The 25,849-nt window shown below is 45.7% G+C and overlaps 1 protein-coding gene across 4 annotated transcripts in view; it reads left to right on the top strand.

The window, feature by feature from the left end:
- The window catches only part of CTBP2 (C-terminal binding protein 2), a 131,218-nt gene that overhangs the window by 57,180 nt on the left and 48,189 nt on the right, over positions 1–25,849 (top strand). For 3 of the 4 annotated variants that reach the window (XM_064431556.1, XM_064431559.1, XM_064431558.1), the window contains exon 2: positions 19,068–19,227. In XM_064431556.1, coding sequence (XP_064287626.1) covers positions 19,170–19,227 — 58 coding nt within the window. In that variant the 5' untranslated portion in view covers positions 19,068–19,169. Of the gene's footprint in view, positions 1–9,172; positions 9,278–19,067; positions 19,228–25,849 lie in introns of those variants that run through there. The other variant, XM_064431557.1, reaches the window with a different exon arrangement.

Here is a 25,849-nt window from a genome sequence, read left to right as displayed (position 1 = left end):
TGTGACACTGACTACATCCTCAGCAGTGTGCACAAAGCACCAGAGTTCCCCTAAAGATAAAATCTGTCTTGAGGCAATAAAAAATGCCATGAGAGGTAATTTGAAAGGGATTTATTTAGGATGCTCTTAAGTAACATCCACATTTTGGGCTTTTGCTGTTTGTGAAACAGGCCGGAGAGATTTGGGGGCATTTCTGGGGAAAACCAGAAAGACATCACTGAACTCATGGGGTAAATAAGGGTTTATCATAGAACCAAAGGTGTTGGTCTCCCCTCCATGACCATGGAACTGCTGGTGGCTCTGTGGGTGCCACCAGGGGTTTGTCTGTGCCTGGGTGTGGATTTCCAACATCACTTGTGTTACAGCAGTTCCCAGAGTGGAGTGATGGCTCCGGAATGAGGTTTGGGGAAGTTGTGAACAAGGTCGTGAGCCTGATGGAAATTTCATTTTGTTCCATATTTATTCTGTTTGGGGTTGCACACAGCTACTGGTCTGTAAAATGAGGTCGCAGCCAGGAAAGAAAGTTTGGGAGCTGTTGCTTTAGAGCTTGGGTTGAAATTAATTATTTGCGTACCTCAGAGAGTTGCACTGGTTTTTAAACAAGGCAGCTGGGTTAGAAAGCAGTGAGAATTCATTGTGAAACATTTTGTGTGATGGCCAGCACTTGAACCTTGCGCTCCCTTGGTGCACCACCAACCAGAAATTTAAAATTGGCTGCCCAAAGTTGGCTGTGTAGTCACCCAGATATTTCATCGTGTTATTTCAGAAATCCCAGTGGCTCCAGATGCTCCAGGGCCATGGAGGAGTTCATTGTAGTCACAGTTGGAAAGGTCTGGTGTAGCTTGTGTTATACTCCCACATGTTTAGACAGGAGAAAGGTGGATACAGAAAGGAAGGCCAGAATAATACTGGTTTGGGAAAGAAAAGTCTGATCAGTGTGGAATTGGATGTGAAAAATGCAAAACCAAAGGTGTCAGCTTAGTGTCTTCAAAGGAAAATATCATCTTATTTTTTCTAAGATGAAAACACCTATGAAGTAATAATCTTTAAAAAGCCGAGTCCTCCTCAAACACCAACTCAAAATGCCGATAATTTGCAGAAAGGAAAATCTTTATTTTCATGCACAAAACCTGTGGGCTGTGTGGAAAGCAAAAATCTGATAAAATAGCTGAGCCAGGTGCTTGAAAGTGCTTTTCAAGGGGATTTCTCTGTCCAGGTGCTTGCATGTGCTTTCCAAGGGGGATTTCTCTGTTGTGCCCCTCTTCCTGGCAGCTTACCCATCACCCATTCCCTCTTTTTTCTGCCGTGAGCTCTGTGATATCCCCACCACCCTCCTGCTCTCCTGGTTCAGTGTTGCAGGATTATTTTCAAGGTGAATGTTTATATGCAGGCCATGTTCATGAGAAATGAGTCATCTGTGTAGCTTTTGAGTCATGCAGTGCTGACTCTGGACATATATTTGTTTTTGTATTTGTTGCTCCCTTCTGTAAAAATCCCAAACAGATATTGAAAGGTGTTCTGCTTAGGCTGGAATTGCTAATTCATCTTTAAATCGCTGTACTCTGGGGATATTTGGTGGAGGGAGGAAGAACAGCCCTCCTTCACCATCCCTGCCCCAGGGATGGCACGTGGGAAGCTGTAGGTTGCTCCTGCTCCTCCAGCTGCAAACTCAGCATTTGAAGGAGAAATTCCGCCTCATTTTTATGGTTTGACTTGTGACTTTGTTGTTGCATGTTCTGAGTTCCAAGGAGGAAAATAAATGACAGGAAAGGAAAGGAGAGTAGGGTTCCCATATGCTTCCTGCATCTTGGGGACCTGTGCTCCGTGTTAGCTGCTGATAAGGAGGTTTTAAACTCACAGGTTTTAAAATGTGGCACATGGGTAAGCACCAGGGAAAATAGTTGCATTTTTTGTCTCTAAAATAGCCATCCCCTGGCAAAAACTGTGCCATTTGGGACACCTCTGCTCTGGAGACAGGCTGGGAGAGCTGGTGTTGTTCAACTTAAAGAGAAGAAGGCTCTGGGGAGACCTTGGAGTCCCTTCTAGTGCCTAAAAGTGCGCCAGGAGAGCTGGAGAGGGGCTTTGGGTGAGGCCCTAAGGGGGAATGCCTTCAAACTGACAGAGGGCAGGATAAGATCAGGTGTTAGTAAGAAATTCTTTCCTGTGAGAGTGATGAGGCACTTGAAGCCCAGAGAAGCTGTGGCTGCTTCATCCCTAGAAGTGTTCAAGGCCACACTGGTCAGGGCTTGGAGCAACCTGGGATAGTGGAAGGTGTCCCTGCCCATGGCAGGGAGTGGGAATGAGATGAGCTTTGAGGTCCCTTCCAGCTCAAACCAGTCTGTGGTTAGGCTGTGTGGTTAGCTCTGTGTGTATGTGCAATGCTGCTGGTCCAGGTTTGGATAAAAGCACTTCATCCATCTCTCACTTCAGTCAATAAAGCATGTTTTGATTAGGAAAGCCTTATGTCCATCCTGTTCTCTGTCAGATGCACCTTCCTGGTGCTCAGGAAGGGCAGTGTTCGTGGCTCAGTCCCCACACAGCTTTTGAAATGCTGAATCTTCCATATGGCTCCTTCCTGCACTCACCTCTTCATTCCCCAGCTTCAGCCTACTCTTGAGAACTTTGCAGTTTTGGGGAGCTGAAGAAATTATTCTCCTGGGTTCCTCCAACCATGACTGTGGGTGCAGATGTTTATGCTCAGGAGTCCCAAAGCTCCTCCCTGCCTGCAACAGGTCCAGTTTCACGTTGATATTGTGCAAACCCCAGCCTGTGTGACCGTTTTCCCTGCTGGCACTTCAGACGGTGCCTCCGAGCGCTGGCAGCCGCGGCACCGGCGTTGCTGTGGGCTGCCCCAGAGCAGTGATTGTGTTCTGCTCCCTAGCAACTTGGTGTGCTGGTTCAATTACAAAGGGCTCGGGAAAACGCGCTCCATCTGGTTTTCCAACCCCAGATGCGACCACCCCAAAGAGTGATCTAATTCTTCTCTATATAGACTTGAAAACTTCTCACCAGTTGGTGGTGCGGGAAATCAAATAAGAGTCCTTAGGAGCAATAAGATCCACATGCTGGCCTAATTGCACATGGAGCTACACTGCTGCTCCTGCTCCAGTGTGTTTGCAATGCTGCTCTCAAAGGCGTATTGTTAGGCGAGGGGAAAACCCACAAATCTTAATTTGAGAAATAATTTAATGTGGGCCAATAATTAGCTATTCACGACTGGGGCCCCTTCGTGTCTGGTGTGGTGTGTGAGGAGAAGGCGGGCAGGGCTCACAGGCAGCCTTGGTCTGTAGGCCAGGGGATGTGGAAAGGGGTGGTATCTCATCCTGCTTTTCAGTACAGTCCTTTTAGTCTATGCTAGATCATCTGAGAGGGTTATTCTTGCTTTAATGTGGTTTGGGGTTTTTGTTTTTTTTTAAATTAAGACCAAAAAATGGTTAGTCTCCACCTCTGCAGACGTAATCAGGATAGGACAAGGGGGAATGGTATTGAACTAAAAAGGGGAGGTGTAGGTTAGATTTTGGGAAAGAATTGTTCCCTGTGAGGGTGTAAGGCCCTTGCACAGGGTGCCCAGAGAAGTTGTGGCTGCCCCATCCCTGGAAGTGTCCTAGGCCAGGTTGGACAGGGTTTGGAGCAACCTGGGATAGTGGAAGGTGTGGAAGGGTGGAGCTGCATTATCTTTAAGGACCTTTCAAACCAAACCCTTCTATGGTTTTGTGATTGTAGGGAAGGAGAGGCAGAACCCTAACTGGGAAGTTACTGAGGAATGGGAGAGTATCACACAACCTTGACAGAATGGTGAAACATAAAATTTCCTCCCTCCTCTGTTCTGCAGAAGATGCCATCCTGAAATTCCTGGTTTAGGCATTTTTGTTGGCTTTAGGGCTCGGGATCAGACCATTATCATTTTAAGCTTGTCCTGAGGTGCCAGCAGCTCGTCCTGCCTGGCCAGCATTGCACTCTTCTACGCGTGAAGCACAAGCAAGGGAGAGTCTAAAACCAGCTTCCTACGCACTCAGAACTTCAGACTGAGCTTTATCGAGGGGGTGCCAGCCTTAAGCACTCGCCCTGCCTGTCGGAGCGAGCCCCGGTTCGCAGCGGGGGCCGTTTTCCGTCGGGGTTTCCTGTGGGAGCCCCGTGCCGCGCACAGGAAGCGCGGCCGGGCCCGCGGCCTTCGGCCTCCCGGGCGGGCACAGGGAGCCGTGCCAGGCCCGGCCGAGGGCACGACAGCCCTGGGCAGCCACTGAGGTGCTCCTGGCAGTCCGCAGGAAAAATAAAATCTGCAGAAAGGCACGACCCCTTGGGACCCATGTTTTGTCAACAAATAGAGCAGGCGCTATTTTAAGCCGCTATGTACCTCACGCTTCCTGTTTTTCAGAAGAAACTTCTTGTTTTTTCGCTTTTATGTTGACGGATTTATTTTAACGGCTTGTTCCTGAGCCGGTGTGAAGGACTTTTCCCTCCCACGAGGAGGGAGGGAGGCTCCCTGGGGTCTGCCAGGGGGAAGGACAGCCTCATCCCCCTCCCAGGGGCTGCTCGGAGGGTTCCTGGGTGCACCAAGGGGACTTGGAGGTGGGCAGCTGTGGGGCGGCTGTCGAGGGGACAGCACTAAGCTGAGCCATGTGTGGTTCTCTTTCGAGGAGCAGTGGCCCAACCAGTAAGGACAAAGTAAATAGTGTTCATTTCCTGCTGACCTTTTAACACCAACAGATGTTTTCTCTTACAAGTACCATAGGCCACTTCAGTCCCTGACCTCATCAAGTGGGCTGCTGCCGTTTTCATGCTCGGCAGTCTATAAAACTCTTTATTTAACCTGTTCTGCTGAGACCTGCCTGCAGAAGTGGATCTCCTACCTCGGGCAGGACCTGTGTGCTTCTAATTAGAAATGTAGTATTTCTGACTTTCTTTTCTCTGGATGGACCAAGCACTTCCTCCTGATTTTTGTCCTCTGTGGAGGATGGCAGATGTTTCCTGTGATGGGCTCTATCAGGCAGCTGGGGGAAGTGAGTTTCCCTTTATAATATTTTCCCTAGCATTCCTTGCACAGGTTCGATTTGAAACCCCATGGCTGGAGCAGTAATTCCATCACCCTTATCCCTGTTTGTGGTGGTTGAGCAGGATGAATGGGATCTTGGAATCACCTCCAAGCTCAAAAAGTAAAAGAATGGCAGTGCTGGAGCTGGGTCTTTCATCTGTGTGGAGCCATACCAGGACCTGCTGGTGCCTTCTGCTCTCTTCCCCATGGGTCTTGGTCCTGCCTAAGGGAATCAAGAGGATTTCAGCTCCATCCCTGTCTACTCTGCTTGGAGATCACATTGGTGTTGCTTTTTTACCATGGTGTCTTCCTCCCTCCCACACCACCTGTGGATGGTGATGGGTGGGGATCTCTGCAGGCGTTGAAGCAGTTTGGAATGCAAATGTGGTGGGAAGAGCAGTTAAGCTCTCATTCCTGACACGGCCAAGGAACATGCAAGTCTGGCCATGGCTTGTGTGCCCAGGAACACCAGAGATGCCTAGTTCATCCAGGAGACATTTGAAGGTGGTTTCTCTGGTGGATTTCCTGGCCAAGCCTGTGTCGTTCTGCCAGTCCTGCCTGGAGACCAGGGGAGCAAGCTCTGCAATAAGGTAATAACGGAGGAGGGAATTGTGGAGGCTGACTGCTGTGTGTGCCATCCATTCTTTGGAGACCTTTCCCTGTTGGTGAAGAGCCTGTTCCCAAAGCTGACGTGGCAGTAGTGTCTCATGGGGTGTCATCAAGCAGGATGAGGTGTCTCTGTGTCCAGGATGGAAATAGCCCCATGTGGTGCCTGTGGGCCAGTTTATTTGCTGTGCTGTGCAGTGCAAAACTTCTCCTGGCTTCAGAAAGCAAATCCCAGAGTCCTGAATTGGTTTGGAAGGGAACTTAAACCCCATCCAGTCCAACCTCCTGCCATGGGAGGGACACCTTCTACTATCCCAGGCTGCTCCAAGCCCTGTCCAACCTTGGACACTTCAGGGATTCAGGGGCAGCCACAGCTTCTCTGGGCACCCTGTGCCAGGGCCTCACCACCCTTACAGGGAAAAATTTCCTCCTAATCCTTCTGCTCTTCTTTGTCTTTCCTATGGGGGGCATTGGAGGTGTGAATAGTTATCAGTATGATTTTCAGTTTTTGTGTTATGCATCTGGAAAGGGATGTATGTTAATCCAAAGTTCACAGATTTACCTGTAAAGACTCTTCTTTTAATAGCATACTGAACATAAATTGATAGATACTCCCAGGTTGTCACTTGTTGGGTTTTTTGTCTTTCTCTAAAGAGATATTTTGGCTTGTATTTGTTTTTTCAGTACTCTTTGTACTTGGTGAAAGATGTTCAGGAGTTTTATTTCATGAATTGTGATTCTATCCAAGAGCAGCATTTCTGTGCAGGACAAGGGGAAACAAACCCTCTCTGAGTCAGGTTACCCTCCTTTCCTGTTAAATCAAAAAGAGAAGAATGCAAATTCTTAAAAATTCCTAACTACTACCCAAACATTACCATTTTTAGAGTTTCAAGTTTAGAGAAAATGACTCACAGGCACTTTTAATAAAGGATTGCTCAAAATAGAGTGGAGTGTGATTCACATTAAAGAACGAAGACCCAAGAGAGGCAACAAAGAAGCCTTTAACCTGATGCTCACTTATCCCCATGAGAATATTGGGAAGGGAATGTTTGGGATACCCCTCATGGCACCTGGCATTGTGGGAGCAGCGTGCAGGGATCCTGCCCATCTTGTTTGTTGGGTTTTATTGGTCAGTGTAATTAGGCAATGCCTAATTGTTGAAGGCAACCCTGAAGATGACACCTTTGAGGCTGAGGTAGAAGCAGATCTGCAATTACAAACACCCCTGCCTTTTGTTCCCCAGCACTGAGCGTGTGTCCAGCACCACACTGGGCTATTCTGAATTTTAGGGTCACCATGGCAGGAGAGATGTCCCGTCCACAGCAATGTGCTTCCTGGAGGGATTTGGGAGTGAGGAGCCAGAGCTGGCTCTACCTGAAAGCGAGAAGCACTCACAAAAAGCTTGTAACACAAGCCTTGTGAGAAGAATTGTTTAACAAATAGCCAGATAATCTAGTATGCCTTTTCCACAGTGTTTTAGTTTGCCCTGAACTGGCAGTCAGCCTTTCCCAGGTTTGCAGAGATTTTATCTTGCCAGTCTGCAGAGATGGCTGCTGGTTGTGGAAAGCATCCCTGACTTACCAAGTGGATTACTGGGCAAAATTGATTTTACTTGGTACATTCATATGCTGAAAAGCAACATAATAGCGTCTGCTTTGCTTCCACGCCAGTGAGGGGGAAGTGCCCCAACATGTGCTGGAGACCCTACACGAGTGTGAGAGGCAACTGGACCATATCCATCACCAGTGTAATTCTGACAGCATCGTTTTGGCTGACTGAGCAGGACCTGCAGAAATGCCTTAGGTGTACGTGCTGATGTATATTTTGTGGCTGTCTCTACTTAAGTGCTGTACATTCCCCGTGAGCTATGAGAGCAGAGACCTTCCCCGTGCTCCTTGCAGCTTCTTCAGTTGATGTATGGTGTTTTCCCTCCTTTTTGTCAAAGTGTCCTCTGTCCCAGAGATAATGCAATTGCTATTCAGTGCCGTGCAAATACTCTTTTGTATGTGTATCTCTTTTCTATTTAATTACACTGTATAAATGTCCTCAGTAAATTTGATAAGTTGGGTGAAGGATATTGATTTTCGAGTCTCTCTTGTGCTAGGCTCCTTGTAGTAGCAGCAGCCGTTCCCCAGGCCTGTTTCCTGAGGAGGTTTTGAAGGTTCAGTGTTTGAGTAGCTATGGATAACAAAGGAATTTCTTTCTCAACACTCACACTTGATCTGCTGATTGCAGGGTTTAAGGCCAGAGAGAAAACATTAGTGTTGGGTGCTTTGTTTTTTAAAGCCTTAGAGTCACATCTTCTGCAAAAGCAAGTGGGAGGGGAAACCAAGAATAGAGCCATTGCCTTCATTCCTGTAAATAAAGCTACGAGCTTTGGGATGAAATGAGAGAGGGATGCTCCCAGGGTCGGATGAGGTCCTGGGGAGCAGTGGGAGGACCCTGGAAGTGCTCAAAGGCAGGTTGGATGGGCCTTGGAGCAAGCTGGTGTAGTGGAAGGGGTTTGGAGCTAGCCAGTGTGTAAGTCCCTTCCAACCCAAACTGTTCTGTGATTCCATGATTGTGTGACTTGCAGCTGGGCAGGGCCCCCCTCACCCCTCCATCACCCCGTGGCTGACAGGAGGGCAGGAGGGGAAGAAGGGACCAGTGAGTGTGCAGGGAGGCAGGGAGGAGGGGAGGGAATTTGCAGGGCTAAAAGGGGAGGACCAGTGGTCTATTTTTAACTGCAGTTTTGAATGTGAAGTGTCACCAATGTTAAAAAAAGCTCCTGGTAAATGGTGGGGAAGATGCAGGCGATAGTGCAAAGCCAGCTGCAGCTTTTTGAACTGTTCGCTGATGTTTGTGAGGAGGCTGCAAACACTTGATTCATGGTGATGTCTTCATTTTCCTTTCCTCAGCCCCAGGTCTCCCTGTGCCGGTGACTTTCTTTAAACAGTACTTAGTTCTCAGCCTCGTAAGGTTATTTTTATTCTTTAAGAAGTAAAGAAGAGAGAAATACAGATATTTGTGCACTTCCCTTTTGCGCTTGCTTTCGTCGCATTCTCTTGGAACATAAATTTTATTTTTTTTAATGCTGAAAATTGGACGCTGATTTTTTTCTGGCTAATTTCCATGTATTTCTCAGACAGGATTTTTAGCCTTGATCTATAATGCAGGCCTGTGGCTGTTCTTGCTAAAAGTTTGATCCCACCAGGGCTTTCATTATAAATCCTTATTTTCAGTAGCAAATTGCTGTCTGCAAACGCCACCTCTCAGAGGTTTGCCTGGGTAGGGGGGCACTGTAGGTAGGTAGGCCAGGTCCTGCACCTCTCTGCCGTCCTCCCCATGTTCCCCAGGATTTGGGAACGTGAGGTTTGGGCGTGTTTGCTGCTGGCTGCAGTGAGGCAGGAGGCTGGAGCCATTGCTGTCACGCCAGTGATCCGTGGGATAATGCATCCCCAAGTCGTGGCCGTTTCTGTCTATTGTGTCACCGATCCGCGCATTAAAGGGACCCGGGTAGGTGTTGCTGCAATAAACCCTAACAGCTCTATAGGAGCCGTCACAGTTCATTGCATCAATAATCTGTGTATCAAGGCGTCCTGAGCAGGCCTGGGCACACAATGGACCGTTATGGCTCCAGATGAGCCTGTCTGAATTTAGGTCAGTAACCTGAGTGTTGTTAAATCCCAAAATTGCCCTGCTACAAAGAGCTGGCAAGGCTTGGAATAAAAATGTGTAGGTTATGCAAACCTGGTGGTTGTGGAGGGTACTCTTGGCTAAAGGTTGGTAGTGGGAGAATTATTTTCATCTTATTTATTGCTGTTATCTAAATCTATCTCCACTTGCTGGGCTCCCTCCTTCTCTCTCCTTGGACTCCGTGTGAGTGATGCTGGAAGCAGCAGGGAGAGGCAGGGATGGGATGGGATGGGATGGGATGGGATGGGATGGGATGGGATGGGATGGGATGGGATGGGGGGATGGGATGGGCAGGAGGAGGCAGTGTTTTGCAGTTGAGCTGTCCAGAGCCATCCTGCATCCCATCGGGCTCTTTCCCACAGGACTTCATGGAAACATTCACACATTTCCATCCTGCCTGTGCCTGACTCCATGGAGTCAGTATTGTCTGGAGCATGGCAGATCCTTGGGGGCTCCCCAGACCCTTGATTACTCCAAAAGCCACCTTCCATCCCCACTGCTGATCCAAGCCCTCCTTGGTGCTTGATGCCCCAACACCTGGCTGGGCTCTTCTCCTCTCTGCCATTCTTTGCATCCTGCCCCTTCCTTCCTTTCTCATTTCCCTCAGACAAGGCCCTTTTGTGGGTAGGTGCAGGGAGAGGAATGCCTCCAGCGCCGGCCGAGAGCCCGGTTCTCATTGTGGGTGTACGCCTGAATGGAGACGTAGCCTTGAACTCTTGAACTCTCTTTTTTTTTTTGTCGAGTAAAGCTGCTGTGTGCTGAAAACAAACAGGACTCACTCCGGTGGAAAGAGATTGTATAGTGGGAACAGGTCTCAGACCATGAGAAAGGGGTTTTTCCATGTTTCCATTCTGAGAGTTTCCATTTGAGATTTTGCCAGCAGTTGGGCAGCAGAAGATGAATTAGCTGAGCTGTTAAAGGTATTACACGTGTTTCCCCCTTCCGAGACTTGTTAGAACATATTTTCTTCAGTGATAGTAATAAGTGTTACAAACAAACCACAGTTTTCCCCTTTGAATATTCCTTTACACAGAGCATCGTCTACATTAAAAAAATAAGTACGTTAAGCAACATGAATAGCTTCAGGCTATTTTATTTCATGTTGCTAAATAAGTCAATGCAGATGAGTGCTTTTTATGTAAGAGTGGCTTGTGAATATAAGCGCTAAGATAAGGGCAAACTATAACTCCAAAGATTTCCTGGAGACAGAAGAGTGTCACTGTGCCTTTCGCTATTCCCAGCCCAGGCAGAGATCCCAGGACAAAGATTCAAAATTATTGATTTTGTGCCATATGTGGGGAATTCAGCGTGCTGGAGGAAAGCTGAGTCTCCTGGTTTGCTGGGGCACGAGGGGCTTCATTTTTGCTCTTCAGATGAGCGAGGCCCTTCCTCTGGGTGAATGGTGGAATATCCTGGAGGGCTGAAGGTTCATCCTCTGGGCCTTAACTGGGATTTGAAGAAGTGGGCTGGTGTGATCTTTTCCCAGTGTGTGTGGGTGTCCATGTTATATTTAATTGTCTGATCCTGATTTTGGAAGAATTAAGAAATTAGGAGAGAAGGCTAGAATTCCAGATGTGGAGACACTCCAGTGTGTGTCCTGTACATCTGTAGGGCTGGGATGTGGTTGCCATCATGTCCTTGCCAGGTAATGCAATGCAGCAGCACCTGGTTACAGCTCAGGACATTGAGTATGCCATGGCTTTGCCTGTAAGGGTGTCCTCATCCTTATTTTTTTTTTTTTTAATTAGGAGTAGTGATACAGAGCCAAGGACTTGCAAGAGTCTCACAGACAAGTGGTCTTGGTTGTAGTCTTGGTACTTTGGCTTGGGCTCCCAAGGGAATGTGCTGATCCTGGGGTGGTTCAGATTTTTATTGCTGCTCTTGCTGCTTTGAACTTTCTGCTGAGGAGGAGTTGAGGAGTAACTTGTGAGTATTGCAGGAGTGTTTGCTACATGCAGATGTTCACTCACATCCTGCAAGGCAGGAGCTCCAGGTGCTGCTGTGGTGCCTCTGCAAACCCTGAGATCACAGAGGGAGATGGGCTTGGGGGATCAGCAGCACAGAGTGGTGGGGATGGGAGAAACACAGGGATTCACAGGGGCATGGGCTGTGTGTGGCAGGAGGGGCACAGAGGTTGGCTCTTGGTGCATATGGCCCTTGGTCACATGGAGATTTTGGTATGCAGCTCACACTCAGGAAGTTTGGCCACCCTGATTACAAACATACATATATTTGGAGATGTATAGCGAGATATCTGTCTCTTTCCTAATTTGATTTGCATTTATACGGGGAGAGGAAAACCACTGGAGCCGGGGAGTGGGTGGCCTTGTATGGTTCCCTAGCCAGCAGAAGCTGAAAGCAATTTACAGTTCACATTTAGCAGTATTAGTAGTAACCAGAAGGAGACATCTGAAGGTAAGTGGCCATGTCCTGTCTCTTGGCACTGAGGAAGCTGGATTTGCCTTTGTTCAGCTCCAGAGATGGATGAGCTCTCCCATCTAGCTCCAGAGATGGGTAATGATGCCATGGCACAGTTTGCAGTTGTTCTCAGTTAATCATGTTCACAATTTAAAACATAAAGTGCTGTTTATGAGAGTGAAAAGGATGAAGTTTGCTGTGTTTTAGTTGGGGGGGTGAGAGGTGAACTGAACAAAACCAAACCTTGGAAGCAACAATAGCAGCGCACCAAAGGGTTTATTTAAGCAGGACTTTTTTCATAGCTGTTTCATCTTATTTTCTTCTTGTCCTTGCTCTTGCTTGCTCATCTATATGCAGCATATGGAAAGGTTGAAAAGTGGCAATTACTAAATGAGAGTCGACAGAAACTGTTCTCCAGCAGCTCCAGATGGGGTTAGTGATGCTGTTCCCAAGCTGCTGGCGCTTCACTCTGCAGTATAAAATGCCCTCTAATGGACAAGTAACTGCATAACTCATCCAGCAAACCAGCAAATATTCATTTTTCTCAGGATTTCTAATCTGCTGTGCTGCTTTTGGTACAGGAGCAACTAATGGCTTGAGTAGAGAAGAGCTGTTGCTTATCCAGATGTGCAGACAGTGAGGGCTCACCTTTCTCCAGCGTTGATCTTTGCGATTAGTGCAAGTCAGTAATTTGTAATTTAAGGAATTTTGGTAAAATGTAGAATGAGATTTTATTTTCCAGTGTGGTGGGGACCCCTGGAGAATGTAAAATTATTTATGTATCTTTTCCTCTTGTTTCATTTGAAAACTTAAGGGTAGTTTTCCAGCCCTTTACGTGCTTCAGCAAAATCAGCGTGCATGTTATCAGCGTCAGATACTTAGAAAAACAAGATAAGAGAGGTTGAAGGAGGCCCATGATTAATTAGCAAATAGATTAGGCACTCTCAAAGCTAAGTGGATAATTGGGGTTCAGCTCCTGGTTATTGTTTTGCCCGCCACCAGCCTCTGAAGGCTGTTGGTGCAGGGTAAGCAGAGCATCGACCTGCTTCACTTCTGGTGCCAGGAAGAGAGATGACAGTTATTTTCTTTAAAGCGATTTTCTTGCTGTCTGTTGGGGTTGCTTGTTTGTATTTCAGCTTTAGGAATGAAAGGAGTGCCAGTTCTGGTATTTCCTAGTTTTGCTTGAAAGCTCACAGAGGATCTGTGGAGGGCTGTTACTGCTTGACAAGGGAGCATTGTCTGGATCTTCTTATCTCAAAGTCAAGAGCAAATCACTAAAGTTGAAAATTGAAATAGGTAAAAGATGTTGAAAATAAAAGGGATGTCTCACTCCCCTCTTTTTTGTACCATGGCTATTGAGGCAAGTTGAATACTGTCATTTCAATTGATCTTCATAATATCTGTCGAGATATGCTGAGAACTCAATCTGGAGAGGAATTTGTAGCCTGACACACAATTCTTACAGAAACTTTTCTAAAAATCCAGTTCCCAACAAAAACCTTTCTTGTGCTTTACACATCATTAAGAAGGAGAGGAAGAAAAACACTACAAACCCATATGTCTTTTTTCCCTTTGAAAGGCACCTGTATATAATTGTGATTCTTCTTCTCCTGAGTCAACAAGTAGCTTTGATGGAGTAGAACTGCTGAGGAATAATCACTGACTTTCAGGGTCTGTAAAGGATGCAGGATAAGGCTCTCTGTGTCATCTTTGAAGCCTCATTATTTTGGCAGAGTCTGTATCTCGTTGCGTAGTGTTTTAAGATGTGGTCTGCATCATTATGTAGCGTGTTTAATTTAGCAGCAGATGTGCAGGCTCATGTGCCATTATGGTACATTTTGTTCACTCATATAATAGCAGGTTCCTCAAAATTGTTACCACTTCTTCAGCACAAGACTCGCACAGGGTGTTATTCACCTTTTCTGTGTGATGAGGAGTGGAAGAGTCCTTTGTGTGCCACCAGCAGGTGTTCACGTGGGAGTGCTGGTTCTCCATGAACACGTTTAACCTGCTGCCTCCCTGTTTTCCCTGCATCCAGGGAGTGCACCTTCCCCAGCAGGTTTTGGGGAAGGCACCAGGCAGGCACGCAGTTGAAGGGTGAGGTTTTGGTTGTTAGCTTTCTGGGCTGGAAAAGAAGCTGGACAAATAATTCTTCCTGCCACCCCCAGCAGCATCCAGGCATTCCCATGGAGAAGCCTTAACGCAGAACATCTCCCAACACTCTGCAGCAGCAAAATCATGATAATAACTGCTAAAAACATTAAACATAATTAATAATGGCTTTGTAGCAGCATTCCTGCCCTCACTGTTTTGAGGGTGATGATGGTCTGGGGGGTTGTAGACTGCTGGGAGGGTGTTGAGGTTTAATTCCAGCCAGCAGCTCAGTCCCAGCAGTTGCTCACTGCCTCCCCAGGGATGGGAGAGAATTGGAAGCATAAGGGTGAGAAAACTCGTGGGTTGTGATAAAGGCACTTTAATAGGGAAAGCAAAAGCCCTGCATGCAAGCAAAGCAAAACAGGGAATTCACTCCCCAGTTCCCATGGGCAGGCAGGTGTTCAGCCATGCCCAGGATAGCAGGGCTGCATCGGGCATAGCAGTGACTTGGGAAGACAAGCACCAACACTCCACACATCCCCCTCTTCCTTCCTCTTCACCACTCCACTCGCTGAGCATGGCACCTCATGGTCTGGGATATCCCTGGGTCAGCTGGGATCAGCTGTCCTGGCTGAGTCCCTTCCCAACTCCTCGTGTCCCCCCAGCCCCCTCACTGGTGGGGCAGTACAAGAAGCAGAGGCCTTGACTCTGTGTAAGCCCTGCTCAGAAATAACAAAAACATCCTTGGATTATGAACCCTGTTTCTAGTGCAAAGCCAGACCAGAACCCCACAGCAGTTACCCTGAAGAAAATTAACTCTACATCAGCCAAACCAAAGATGTGACTTACAGCCACAGTAAAAAACGAGAAAAGGCCTTTTTTCCCCCTAGCATCCTATTTCACATATAGTGGCTGAGTGTTTATTGGAGTAGGAGAAGTCAACCCTGACCCCATAGAAACTCTGCGATTCCTCTTCCCAAGTGAGTGGGTTTGTATCTCTGAAGCATTATTTAAAAAAAAAAATGTATTTTGGGTAATGAAATTCCGTGTTTGTTCTCGCTGTTTGTATAAATGTTTAATCTATTTTTGGTTCCTGCTGGGCTATTTGGTTTAATGGTGTCTTAACACTGTGAGCTTCCCATGTTGTCTCATTGTGCTTTAAAAGACAATATCCCAAAAACCCGTCCCCAGAAGGACCGTGCTGTCTGTCTGTCTGTCCCCGTGCTGTCTGTGCCTTCCCTTCCGTGCTTCCCTCCTCCCCTGCAGTCTGGGAGGGAGAGGCAGGTGATGGGGGCTGAGCAGGGCATTGCTCTTAGGGCTGGCTGGGAGGAGGGATGACAGAGTGTTCTCCAAGTGCTCCTCCTGCATTGTGCTGTCTCCTTTGTCCCTTCCCTCCCCTGTCATTATCTCTGCGTGTCTCCTGCTTTCTTTTCCCTGCCTTGCCTTTCTCACACTGAGCTCTGGTTCCCAGCCCCTCCTGCCCTCCCCAGCAGCTGAAACGCTGAGCAGTGGGAATGGCCAGAGCTCAGGACAGCAAACACGCAGGGATGCTGACGCAGGGCTGAAGCAGTTCACAGCTCCGAGGGCTGTTCTTGCCTTCAAATCTCAATTCAAGTGTGATGGAGCTGTGAAAACCAGGCCTTTACACAAAGGAGGGCACAGGGAGAGCTGCTGCCCGTGGCATCAGCAGATACTGGCTTCAACAATTCTGCCTGGGCATCCTGCTCTGCTTCCAGCTGAGAGGACTGACATTCTGCAGTAATCATGAGTACAAAACCTTCTCCAGAAACCTCTCTTTTACTGGGAGACTAGGAAATACCCTGCAGTACCATCAAAACATTTGCACTTGTTGAAGTAAGGGATTGTACATGTGAAAACCCAGTGTAGATGTGATGGATTCTTTCCCTTGCTGTTTGGAAATGGGACCTTTTGCAGTTCGTGGAGCTGGTAGTTTTCTGTAGTACAGACTCTCCGTTTCATTGCTGCTGTATTTCATAGAGGGTAGAAAATGTAGTCAGTTGGTTTGTCATAGAACAGGGGGTAGGGAACACCATCCTGCTTTCCCGAGGCTGGGCACAGACAGGGAACATGTGAGATGTTGTGTTTGGAGCACTGGAAAGGGCATCTCTCAGTCACCTGCCAGGTGCTGGTGGTTTGGTGGCAGTGCCTGTGATGGATGCTCTAAAACAGATGTTGCCCACTGGCACAGGGTTCCCAGAGAAGCTGTGGATTCTCCATCCCTGGCAGTGCCCAAGGCCAGGTTGGACAGGGCTTGGAGCACCCTGGAACAGTGGAAGGTGTCCCTGCCATGGCAGGGGGTGGCACTGGGTGATCTTTAAGGTTCCTTCCAAACCAAACACTTCTGTGGTTCTGTGATTGACATTTATGCTCCTGTCCTACCCCATGTGCCATAGAAAGATGTTACAAAAGCACAAGTTGAGAAAGAGCTTAGAGGACGGGATGTTCTTCATGAAGTCAGTTTTCTCTTACTTTTATCTAACCATGCATCTTATTTTGGAAGATTACCTTTATTTCATTTTCCATCAAAAGCCCCAGTACTTCTTTCTCTGCTCTCATTTTCTGGCCCATGGATTGTGCTCTTTAATAGGCAGTATTTAGAAACTGTTTAAATGTGTTACTTCAGAATTGGGGTTTTTTCTTTCCTAAAGTGTTGCATTTAAGTAAATTCCTGCCTTAAATAAATAAATAGCTATGGGCTATCATTGTGTCCAGGGGTTTTCAAGAAAATTTACATTTTGAAAGACACTGTTGGAGGCTAACACAGGCCATGCAATTACTGTATGTAAATCACTTCACTTGTTTCCTAATCTAGCTGAGGATGAAGTACAATTTTTGTGCGTGTGCCTCTTCCTCTCAAATTTCCTTAGACAATGAGGTTTTCTTGTCTTTTAATTGCTGACCATGATTTTTGTTCTGCCTAGTCTGATTGTGTTTATTTTATGGTAGGGGACATTTAGCCCTGGGATTGTTTTGAGATTGGGCTGGCTGTAGAATCCATTGGGGATAGATTGAAGTTGGGTGCACAACTAATTGCATCCCACAAATGGAAGAACTGCTTTCTTAATTACAGCCTCATGCAAAGGCTGGGGAATATTCTCTTGTTTCTGTGCCCAACACATCTGCTTTTCTCCATTTTATCCATCCCTGCCAAATCTGCTCAGCAGCTCCTGCCACATTTTCAGTAAGTCTTCTGAGCTGGGCTTTTATTGCTGGTTGGTACCACCACAGACACCTGTCAGACAAAGATGGGGCAGTTCATGTCATTAGGAAGGAGCTCATTCATGGGCATTACATTAAGCTGTGTGGGACTCTGATGAGCAGTAATTTCTCTGATTGTTATTAGTTTCTTTTGTAGGAAGTTTTCCTCCAGGGAATTGAGATGGCTGGGGAAAAAAAAAAAAAACTTTAATGGACGCATTCGTCCATCAGAAAATGCACTCTGTCAGAATTAAGTACACTTTGCAAATTCGTTTTGTTTGGGGAATTAAGGGGGGAAAGAGTTGCAGCCCCAACATTATGAAACATTTGAGCGTTTTCAGAACAAAATGGTAACTTTTTCTCTTCTGATGTGATTTTTTTTTATAACCTGGTATTTCTCCCTGAAAGTGGAATGGGATGTAATAGAGGTAAAAAAATCATGTGTGTGCCTGTAAATGTTGATCATGGAAATGCCACTAGCTACTTGGGCTTTAGCCACACTAACAGCTTAATTTTTGTTGCATGAAATATTTTGACTGTAGCAAGCTTCTGCCTCCGGAATGGAAGTTTTCTGCATCTCCTAGAATGTTGCATTAATTTTTAATATGAGTGGGAATCGTGCTCTTTAGCATCCCTATGTTTTTAAAAAATCAATTAATTATTGCTATAAATCTCAGTGATTATGCTGCAGTTGTGCTGCTGGGAAATTGGCCATTAACTACCAGGAAATCGCCGATCATGCCTTAGTTGGAATTCAGCTGTACCGACACCAGGCTTTTCCTTTTGGAAATTAACTATCAATGTGATGCATAATTGATAACCATTTATAATAATAACAATAATCTGCATGAAATTGTCATCCCAGAGTGCAGCAGCTTTGTTAGAGCTTTTACCCCTTGCATGCTCAGCCTACTGCACTGGTTAACTGGGTTTTCTGGGAAGTTTCTGGAGTGTTTTTAGGTTTGTAGCTATTACCAGGGTCATCTGTCTTCAATTTTGAATCAGCAGTCACATAAAATATTAGTGTGTGTTATGTTGGATTGTTGGATTTCAGTTGTCAGCATGAGGTCTCTTCTTCCATGTCTTGATTCATGAATGGTGTTGTGGAACTTGCTTTGAAAAACTCTCACCTGGGTTTTACGTCAAAAAATCAAACCTGGTAGAAGTACCACAACAGCACATTCAGAGGCTGCAGCTGAGCTCAGCTCAGTTCAGGGATTAAACAAACCTTTGGCTCTCTGAGCAAAACGTGTCAGACCTCAGAGTATCCATTAAGGGTCTTCCTCTGTGCCACCAAAAAGCAGAAAACCTTTAATTGTTGTCTCTTTGGAGAGCATTTCTTGTCAATCAGCCACACACGTGGCTTCATGGATGATTTTATCTCCCTGGCATTGAAAATGTGTGCACTAGAAACAGCACCCGAAGTTTAAGGTTGGCCCTTCAAGTATGAGGGCAAGGACAGGCTGTGGTGACAGCTGGAATATGCATCAAGGTCTTCTTGTAAATTCAAGGTCCTTTGATGACTTTTACAGGGCAAGGTTTAAATATGAAAGTGTTTCATGTATGAGAGTACTGGCAGAGCAAGAACTACTTCCCCTGTTTTATATGCTCCCTAAGAATCTTTCAGCATCTGTGAGCCGACAAAATAACCTCATGGATTTTATCCACTAGGAATAGATTTTTCAGTCAGAAATAAAACTGGGAAGCCCGTGCAGTGCTTTGGCAGTTCTTGTGTGCAAGGCTGGTTTTCTGAATCACAGGGAGGATAAAGAGACTGAGTTGTGGTGCCAGATGTGTGACTTGTGGGGTGCAAGCTCAGAGCTGTCCTTTCCAAAACCAGCCACATGGAAATGTGACACTGGTTTGGGCTGCAAGGGGCCTTAAAGCCCATCTTGTTCCATCCTCTGCTGAGGGCAGAGACACCCTCCACTGTCCCAGGTTTTGAGCCCCATCCACCATGGCCTTGAGCACTTCCAGGGATGGGAAGGGAACAAGTCTTACAGATCCTCTCCTTTCTCTGCAGGATCCACAGTGGCGGTATGCACGCCGATTCCTGTGAGCTCTCCTAAGCTCCTGGGGGACTGCTGTGCTTCTTGAGTCAGAAAGTTGCAAAATCCCATCAAGAATGGCACTTGTGGATAAACACAAAGTCAAGCGGCAGCGACTGGACAGAATTTGTGAAGGTAAGAGTGTGCTTTCATTTTTCTGATAGATGATTAGGGTAGAATATCTAATTTTTCCTTGTTTCTTTCAGTACTTAGGTATAAAGAGATCCAAACCCAGGGCTGGATTCCCTGTCCTCTCTGTAGGCTCAAAATACATTCCCACTGCTCTGGTTACTCACTTGGAAGTCATGTGTAGTCCTGTGAATAAGATTTTTAATTTCCAGGTCACCTCCTCTTATCCTAATTTCTACTAAAACAATTTGGTCGGTCCCAATTGAAAACATCTTTACTGTCATCCTGTAAGAAAATTATGGAAAAAGTAAGAGTTGCTGTTCTTATGGTTTTGAGCACATTGTTGCAGCAGCTTTTATTTGGTCACTCTGTGGGGTCAGGCAGGTTTGCTGCAATTCTTCATTCCTGGTGTGTTCCAGTGTCTCAGCACAGGTGACTTTTACCTTCAAGAGTAATTTTCCAGCAGAAAACGTTTTTAGGAAACATTTTCTATTGCACCTCACCTGATGTTAAGTTACTTATGACAGAAATCAAGTGATGGCAGACAAGCTCTGACTTTTTGGTGTACACTCCAATAATTCTCCAACACTCAGGGAAGTTCTGCCATCAGCAACAAGTGCAGAGCAGAGTGTTATTTTGGGAGGAATATCTCATGTCTCCTCAGGAGTTCCAGTGCTCAGCTGCTCTTAAGGAGATGGATAGTGGCCTGCAGGGTAGCAATTTGCAGTATTACTTGAGTGCCAGCGAGGTGAAATAAGGTTTGGTGGTGAATGAAAGGACAGAGTTCACAGGGGAGTTGTGCTGCACCCATTTGAACAAAATGTTTGGAAGTTCATTGTGAAATGCTGATCAGCAGGACAAGGGTAGATTTTGCCTTGACTTTTCTGTTATATATTGCTTACTCTACACTGCTGCTGTTTTAAACTCATCATAAATTACTTATTTCTTTTAATTTTGCTCTGTTAATTTTGGAAAAAGGGGGACAAAGCAGAGGAGAGGAGTTAGGAGGGAATATCCAGGGTATGCAGCAGTGTGGAGTTGCCTCTTTCTCCTGCTGAATGTCATAAACGCTCAGGTGTAGCACACTATCTCATCTTCAAAACTTACTTTGAACTTGACTTAAAAGAGTTCTATCAGCTGAGCCTGGATTTTCAAAAGCTGCCTTTCTGGTTTGATGTTTACCATCAGATCTAGTTGCTGAGTGTACAAGAAATTCAAAAGGATTGTACGACAAACCTGCTAACGGAGCTTTAGATGTGATTGAAGTTTAGATTATTTTTCTCTGATATATGAGCTTTTTTTTCTTCTTTCTTGGTCAAAAGATATTATTTTCTAATCTGTAAATGTGCAGGAGACATAACTTTTTAAAGCATACTTTGTCATTTGCCACTGGGTTTGTAATTTGATGGAAATGATGGGAGACGCTGCTGTGTTGTATTTGGAAGCAACAGACAACGAGTGAGTGTGAGAAGCATTGTAAAAATTACCTTGAGAAATGCAAAAAACTTCGGATTTGCCAAAATACTAGATTTGTAGGACAGCCGAATACTCTACTGGCCTCTGTGATGGCTATTTTTTACTATAGGCTCCTAATCTTGGATTATAGCATAGAAAAGCACTGAAAGGGGCCATCCCAGCTGCTGTAAAAACACACTTTGAAAAAAAAAGATCATTTTTCTGGAAAGGTATATTGAATAATCAGTGAAAGATGATGAGAAATTAGGGAACTAGTTCAGCAGATGGAGGAGTCTTTGCAAACAGAATTGTGTTCAGTGAGAAGAATCTATTGCTCCATCAAGCTTAGGGCAATGTGGTCCAAAATAGCTGCTTTTAACGATTTCCTGTTCTGTGGAAGCACTTAAGAAGCTTTTCCCTTTAAATGTGAATGGCATACAAAGCTGCATTTACCTGATGAAAGACTAAATGTCTGGCAGCATAGAGGTGGATTTCTGTGCTTTTCCTGAAGTTGCATATACCATCCTTTTTACTATTCCCCACACAAACCCTTGCAGAGTTTGCTGGGAATGGACTTTATTCCAGGCAGCAGGATGGTGGCAGGTCTGGAGGTGAAATACCCTCGGGCTACATGTTGTAATCACTGTCCAAACTGCCAGACAGATTCTTCTTCTTCCTGCAGGCTTAGTGAAACCATAACCAGACACATGTTGAGGGAAGTGCCTTACAAACTGTCGGGGCATTAAAAGAGTTTATTAAGGAGTTGCAGTGTTTGTATTACTCTGTTAAACGTACATCTGGCATGGAAAAGTAATCCAAGCCATACAAGGAGGTGGAATAGTTTAAAAAGCCAGTTCACAGCCTTTACAGGCAGGTTTATGAGTCTTCCAAAGAGAGGAGCTGTGCAGCCTCAGTGCATGGCTCAGCTTCACCAGCCCCTCTGGTTTTGGTTTTTTTAATATATATTTATGACATCTTTGTGTGACAGCGTTACTTTTTGCTCTGAGCAGGCTGGTTTGAAGATGTCAGCTTCTTGACCAGGTCACAGATTTTGATCTGTAGAAGGAATATGGGTGGGATAAAGATCCAGACTTGGGGGGATAAAGGAATTTCAGGGCAGCAGCCTGCAGCAAAGACATTTTGAATAGTCTGTCAGCAATTAAGTGGGTTGGTGATGCCCACCCGAATGAAGTGAAGTTGGACTGTGCTCACAGTGGTCTTGGCTTACCCATTTCTTTCTCTTCTGGTTGTCCCAGAGACTTTGGGTGCCTGTTCTGTAATTGGATCCATATGGGCGGTGGGATGGTCCCATTGAATGGCTGGGGCTTTTGCAAATAATATATGCGGAGTGGTTTACATAATTCCTGTTTGTGGAATTGTGTCTTATTCCATAGTGGGTCAAAGTATGCTTTAGAGGTGGAGCCGCTGGTGCTGTGAGGAGTCAGACTTGTCCAGCAGCCCCTCTTTTGGGTCCTGTTCCCATGAGCTTGTGATTTTGCCACATTTAACATTTGTTTGAGCTGAAATTTTCTTTCCATGATGGGTTTTTACCTCAGGGCGAATGAAAAAATAAAAAAAAAAAATAATTCCAGTAAAAACTGTGGAGCCGTGTCCGAGTGGGAGATGGGGAGGGAGGGATGTTGGCTTTGCTGTGTGTGAAACAAAGCCGAGGCACAGTCCTGCAGCCATGGATGAGGAGCTGCCAGACCCGCCTGCTCTGCCTGGGATGAAAAGGGCCTGAATTTTGCAGCCAAGTTGCTGTGTGTAGGAGTGGGCTCATTCCAAAACCTGCTGCAGTTTCCAGCCTTTCAGAGAAATGGTAGCAAAAGCCCTCAGGGCAGAAGCTCACCTGCCTTTCATTTAGGAAACAGGAACAGAGAGATTAGATGTAATTTTTTCTTTGCTACCTGTGGCAGAACAAGGTGTCTGACAGTGCCTCCAAGAAACCCCACACTCAGAAGACCATGGCACTCCTGGTGCATGGCATCCATCCCTCCCATGGGACTCCAGTGCTCTCACACGGCATTCCCAGGCAAGGAAATAACTTGCAGCATCATTTTTGCTGCTTGCTCAGCTGATCTTTATTCTGTGCTTCTGTCAGTATGGTTAAACAGATATTAAACACCACCAGGAGGTAAGCAGGGAGTGAGAGCAGCCCGTGCACAGCTGCTGGTTGTGTCTCTGGGAGCAGGCCGGGGAGAAGGTGCTCTGGCACTGTGTAATTTCATTTTGAGTGCCAAAAGGCAGCCGTGGTGGCACATCCTGGATACAGGATGACATTATTTTGTCTGTGTGTAGAACATGGGTCTCCCAACACCACTGAATTCCTCTGTGGTGATCCCAAGTGCTGCCTCTGCCCCAGACCATTGCAGCTCTGCTAGCCTGTCTTCAACACCAGTGCCATGGCATGGGAGAGCCTGGCTTTAGAGGTCAGAGTTTGCACTAACATATATGAGTCAGTTCAGCCTTCAACAAATGCCCCAAAAGTGGCAGCCCTGAGATGAGCCAGAAGCAAAGTGAAAAAATAATAGCAAGGCCAAGCAAACCCAGACATTTCCTGACAGTTTTTGCTCCAGGATTTGTGTCATTATCCAGTGGGAAATCATGTCCTTACGTGTCAGTTTGTGCCACCAAAGTTGTCTGTACTTTGCAAAATAGATCTGTTTGCAGGGCAAACAAGCCATCCATATTCTTTGTTTTCTTTCAGATCCTTTGATATGTCTGATGGCTGATAAATGCCAGCACAGTCACATAATACTTTTCAGTGCTTAATGCACGAGTCTCTGTCTTTTTGACTTACTGCCTTACATTCTGAGTGGCACCCTGGTGTCCTCTTCAGCTGAGTCTTCTGTGGTGATACTTCCTGTGGGAATTCCTCATGGGTTTACCTTCCAGCCACTGTAGTATCTGTGTGTGGCTGTGACTCTCCACAAATCCTTGTTTCTCTGTGGGAGTGTGACCTCGCTGTGGTTACTGAAGCCTCTTGGGTGGGTCTGAGTCCTTGATGCAGTAATTTGTCTTACAAACCTTGAATAGGCACCTTCCCCTGACACACTGTCCAGCTGGGATCATGGAATTACAGGGTGAAGGGGCTGCCCAGGGAGGCTGGGAGTCCCCATCCCTGCAGGTGTCCAAGGAAGGACTCAGTGGTGGCTGGTGACAAGGCAGGGATTGGTCACAGCTTGGACTCGTGGTCTCAGAAGTTTTTTCCAACCACAATGATGCTATGAAATGGAGGAGGGAATTTGGGGTAGGAATTGATGCTTTCAACATCACTGAAGTTATCTCTGCTGTGGCTGCATTAGGCTGGTTAATTCATCTCAAGGGTGGGCAGAAATTTTGTTCCCCCTGTGACAGAAGTCAGTGCAGACCGTGTCCAGTGATATTTGAATAAATATACTATGTAATGATAGGTACTCTCATACCTACCTGAGTCTATGGCAGGGGTACTTTGTACCTTTTTGTTTCAGTTTATTCTCCACAGAAGTGGACTTAATAATCACAATGTCAACTGTTGCTTATTGTGCTCTTTCTTGTTGTTAAAAAAAAAAAATCACATTAACCCTCAACAAAAGTGCCCCTCAAGACCTGTGATATTTCTGGCTTTTCAGGAGTATTTGAACAATGTGTCCCTGAGGTCTGGGCTCACACACCACTAACAGCAGACTATGGAATAGGCTGCCATTCAATAGCCACAGTCCACTCATGCTCCTGGAACCAAAAGGGGAAATACACATTAAAACTACAGCTCTGCAAAGTGGCTGCGTTCAATTCTTGTTGCTTTGTATAATATAAAAGTAGCCAAAATGAGTACATTCAATATTTGGGTGGAGAAATTTTCTTCCATTCCTGCAAATTTGCGCACCAAGTAGCATCTGATAATACTTATTTTTACTGCTCAGAAATAGAATCTTATTATCTCAGGAAATCCTTATCACCACTAGGCATTTGATGAGAAACAATGAGTTAAAGATGGTATCAAGCACGGAAGAAACCTCTTGTCCTGAGTCAAAGTGACTTATTTAGAATAAATGTAGACCTTTTTTATCTAGTGGATTTGAGTTTCTTTGTTCCGTGAATATAAAACACAGTACAAGGATTTCCCCACCACAATAAAGATTTTTATACTTTTTTTTACAGTTTCCACCTCAAAGCACATAAACTATCAGGCTTTTAAGGATGGGTTGCTTACCACATTTAGCCTAGAGAAAAAGCAGTATTAGCTTGTCAGATCTTCTGCCATTGCACCCTGTGCTGATTTATGCAAACTGAAGATCTAGCTGGCTGCTCCTGATGTTTTGCTTTTCCAAAATTAAGTCTTTGACTTTTATGGAGGTTTCAGAAAATCACTTCAAATTCATACAAAAGCTGGATTTTACACCTCTTTTTACCAGTGAAAAGTAACATTCTTAATTATCCCTTCTCTTATAGAAGCATGGCATATTTGGGAATTACTTGCCATTAATAGTTTTTATTAAAATTTTAAGAGTGTTTTAAAATTGGACAGTATCCTGTGGATGAAGAAAGTTCAAGCAACCTCAGTGGGTTTACAGATATTATTCAAGCTTATTGACCTTATTCCATGCTTTTCAACCCTTCTGCTGTGCTGAATCAAGAACTCTCTATGCTTGTATGAGTCCTTTTAGTGCTTTGGGATGGGGCTCGTATCCAGGGGTGTGCTGTTGTCCTTGCATGGATGCACAGGCTGCTCCAGTAGCTTCCAGTCCTGTGTGGATGTTTTTCCCGCACATTCCCTCCTGTGATGTTCCGTGGGGGAATGCGCATGACAAGATGTAGGACTGGAGCCAGATACCAAGCCAGCCTGACAAAATGCCCCAGGCATCCAGGCAAGAGTGAGACACATTTAGATAAGGTTACAGACAAAAATTCCATTAATTTGGTGTGCATCATAGTGGATGTGTGGCTCTAGCTGTTGCAGGAGGGGGAGCTCCCCTTTCCCTGGACTTGAGGGCCATGTGCACCAGAATAGGAAAAAAATACTTCTGTTGTGTTCTCCTTGTGTTTAAACCCACATTGATGGGAACTTAATACATGTGTAACTCTTAATTCTGCCTTGTATTTTTCCATTTTCCCCAGCCTCCAGACAAGGTTCCATGTAACACGCTTTACAACTTCGTGTCATTAATTAAGAAACAATTACAGCTGATGACTT

This window comes from Passer domesticus, chromosome 8 (assembly GCF_036417665.1).
Source record: "Passer domesticus isolate bPasDom1 chromosome 8, bPasDom1.hap1, whole genome shotgun sequence".
In the NCBI taxonomy this organism is placed as follows: domain Eukaryota; kingdom Metazoa; phylum Chordata; class Aves; order Passeriformes; family Passeridae; genus Passer; species Passer domesticus.
The sequence above is the reverse complement of the archived record's forward strand: the minus strand, read 5'-3'. Positions and strand labels throughout refer to the sequence as shown.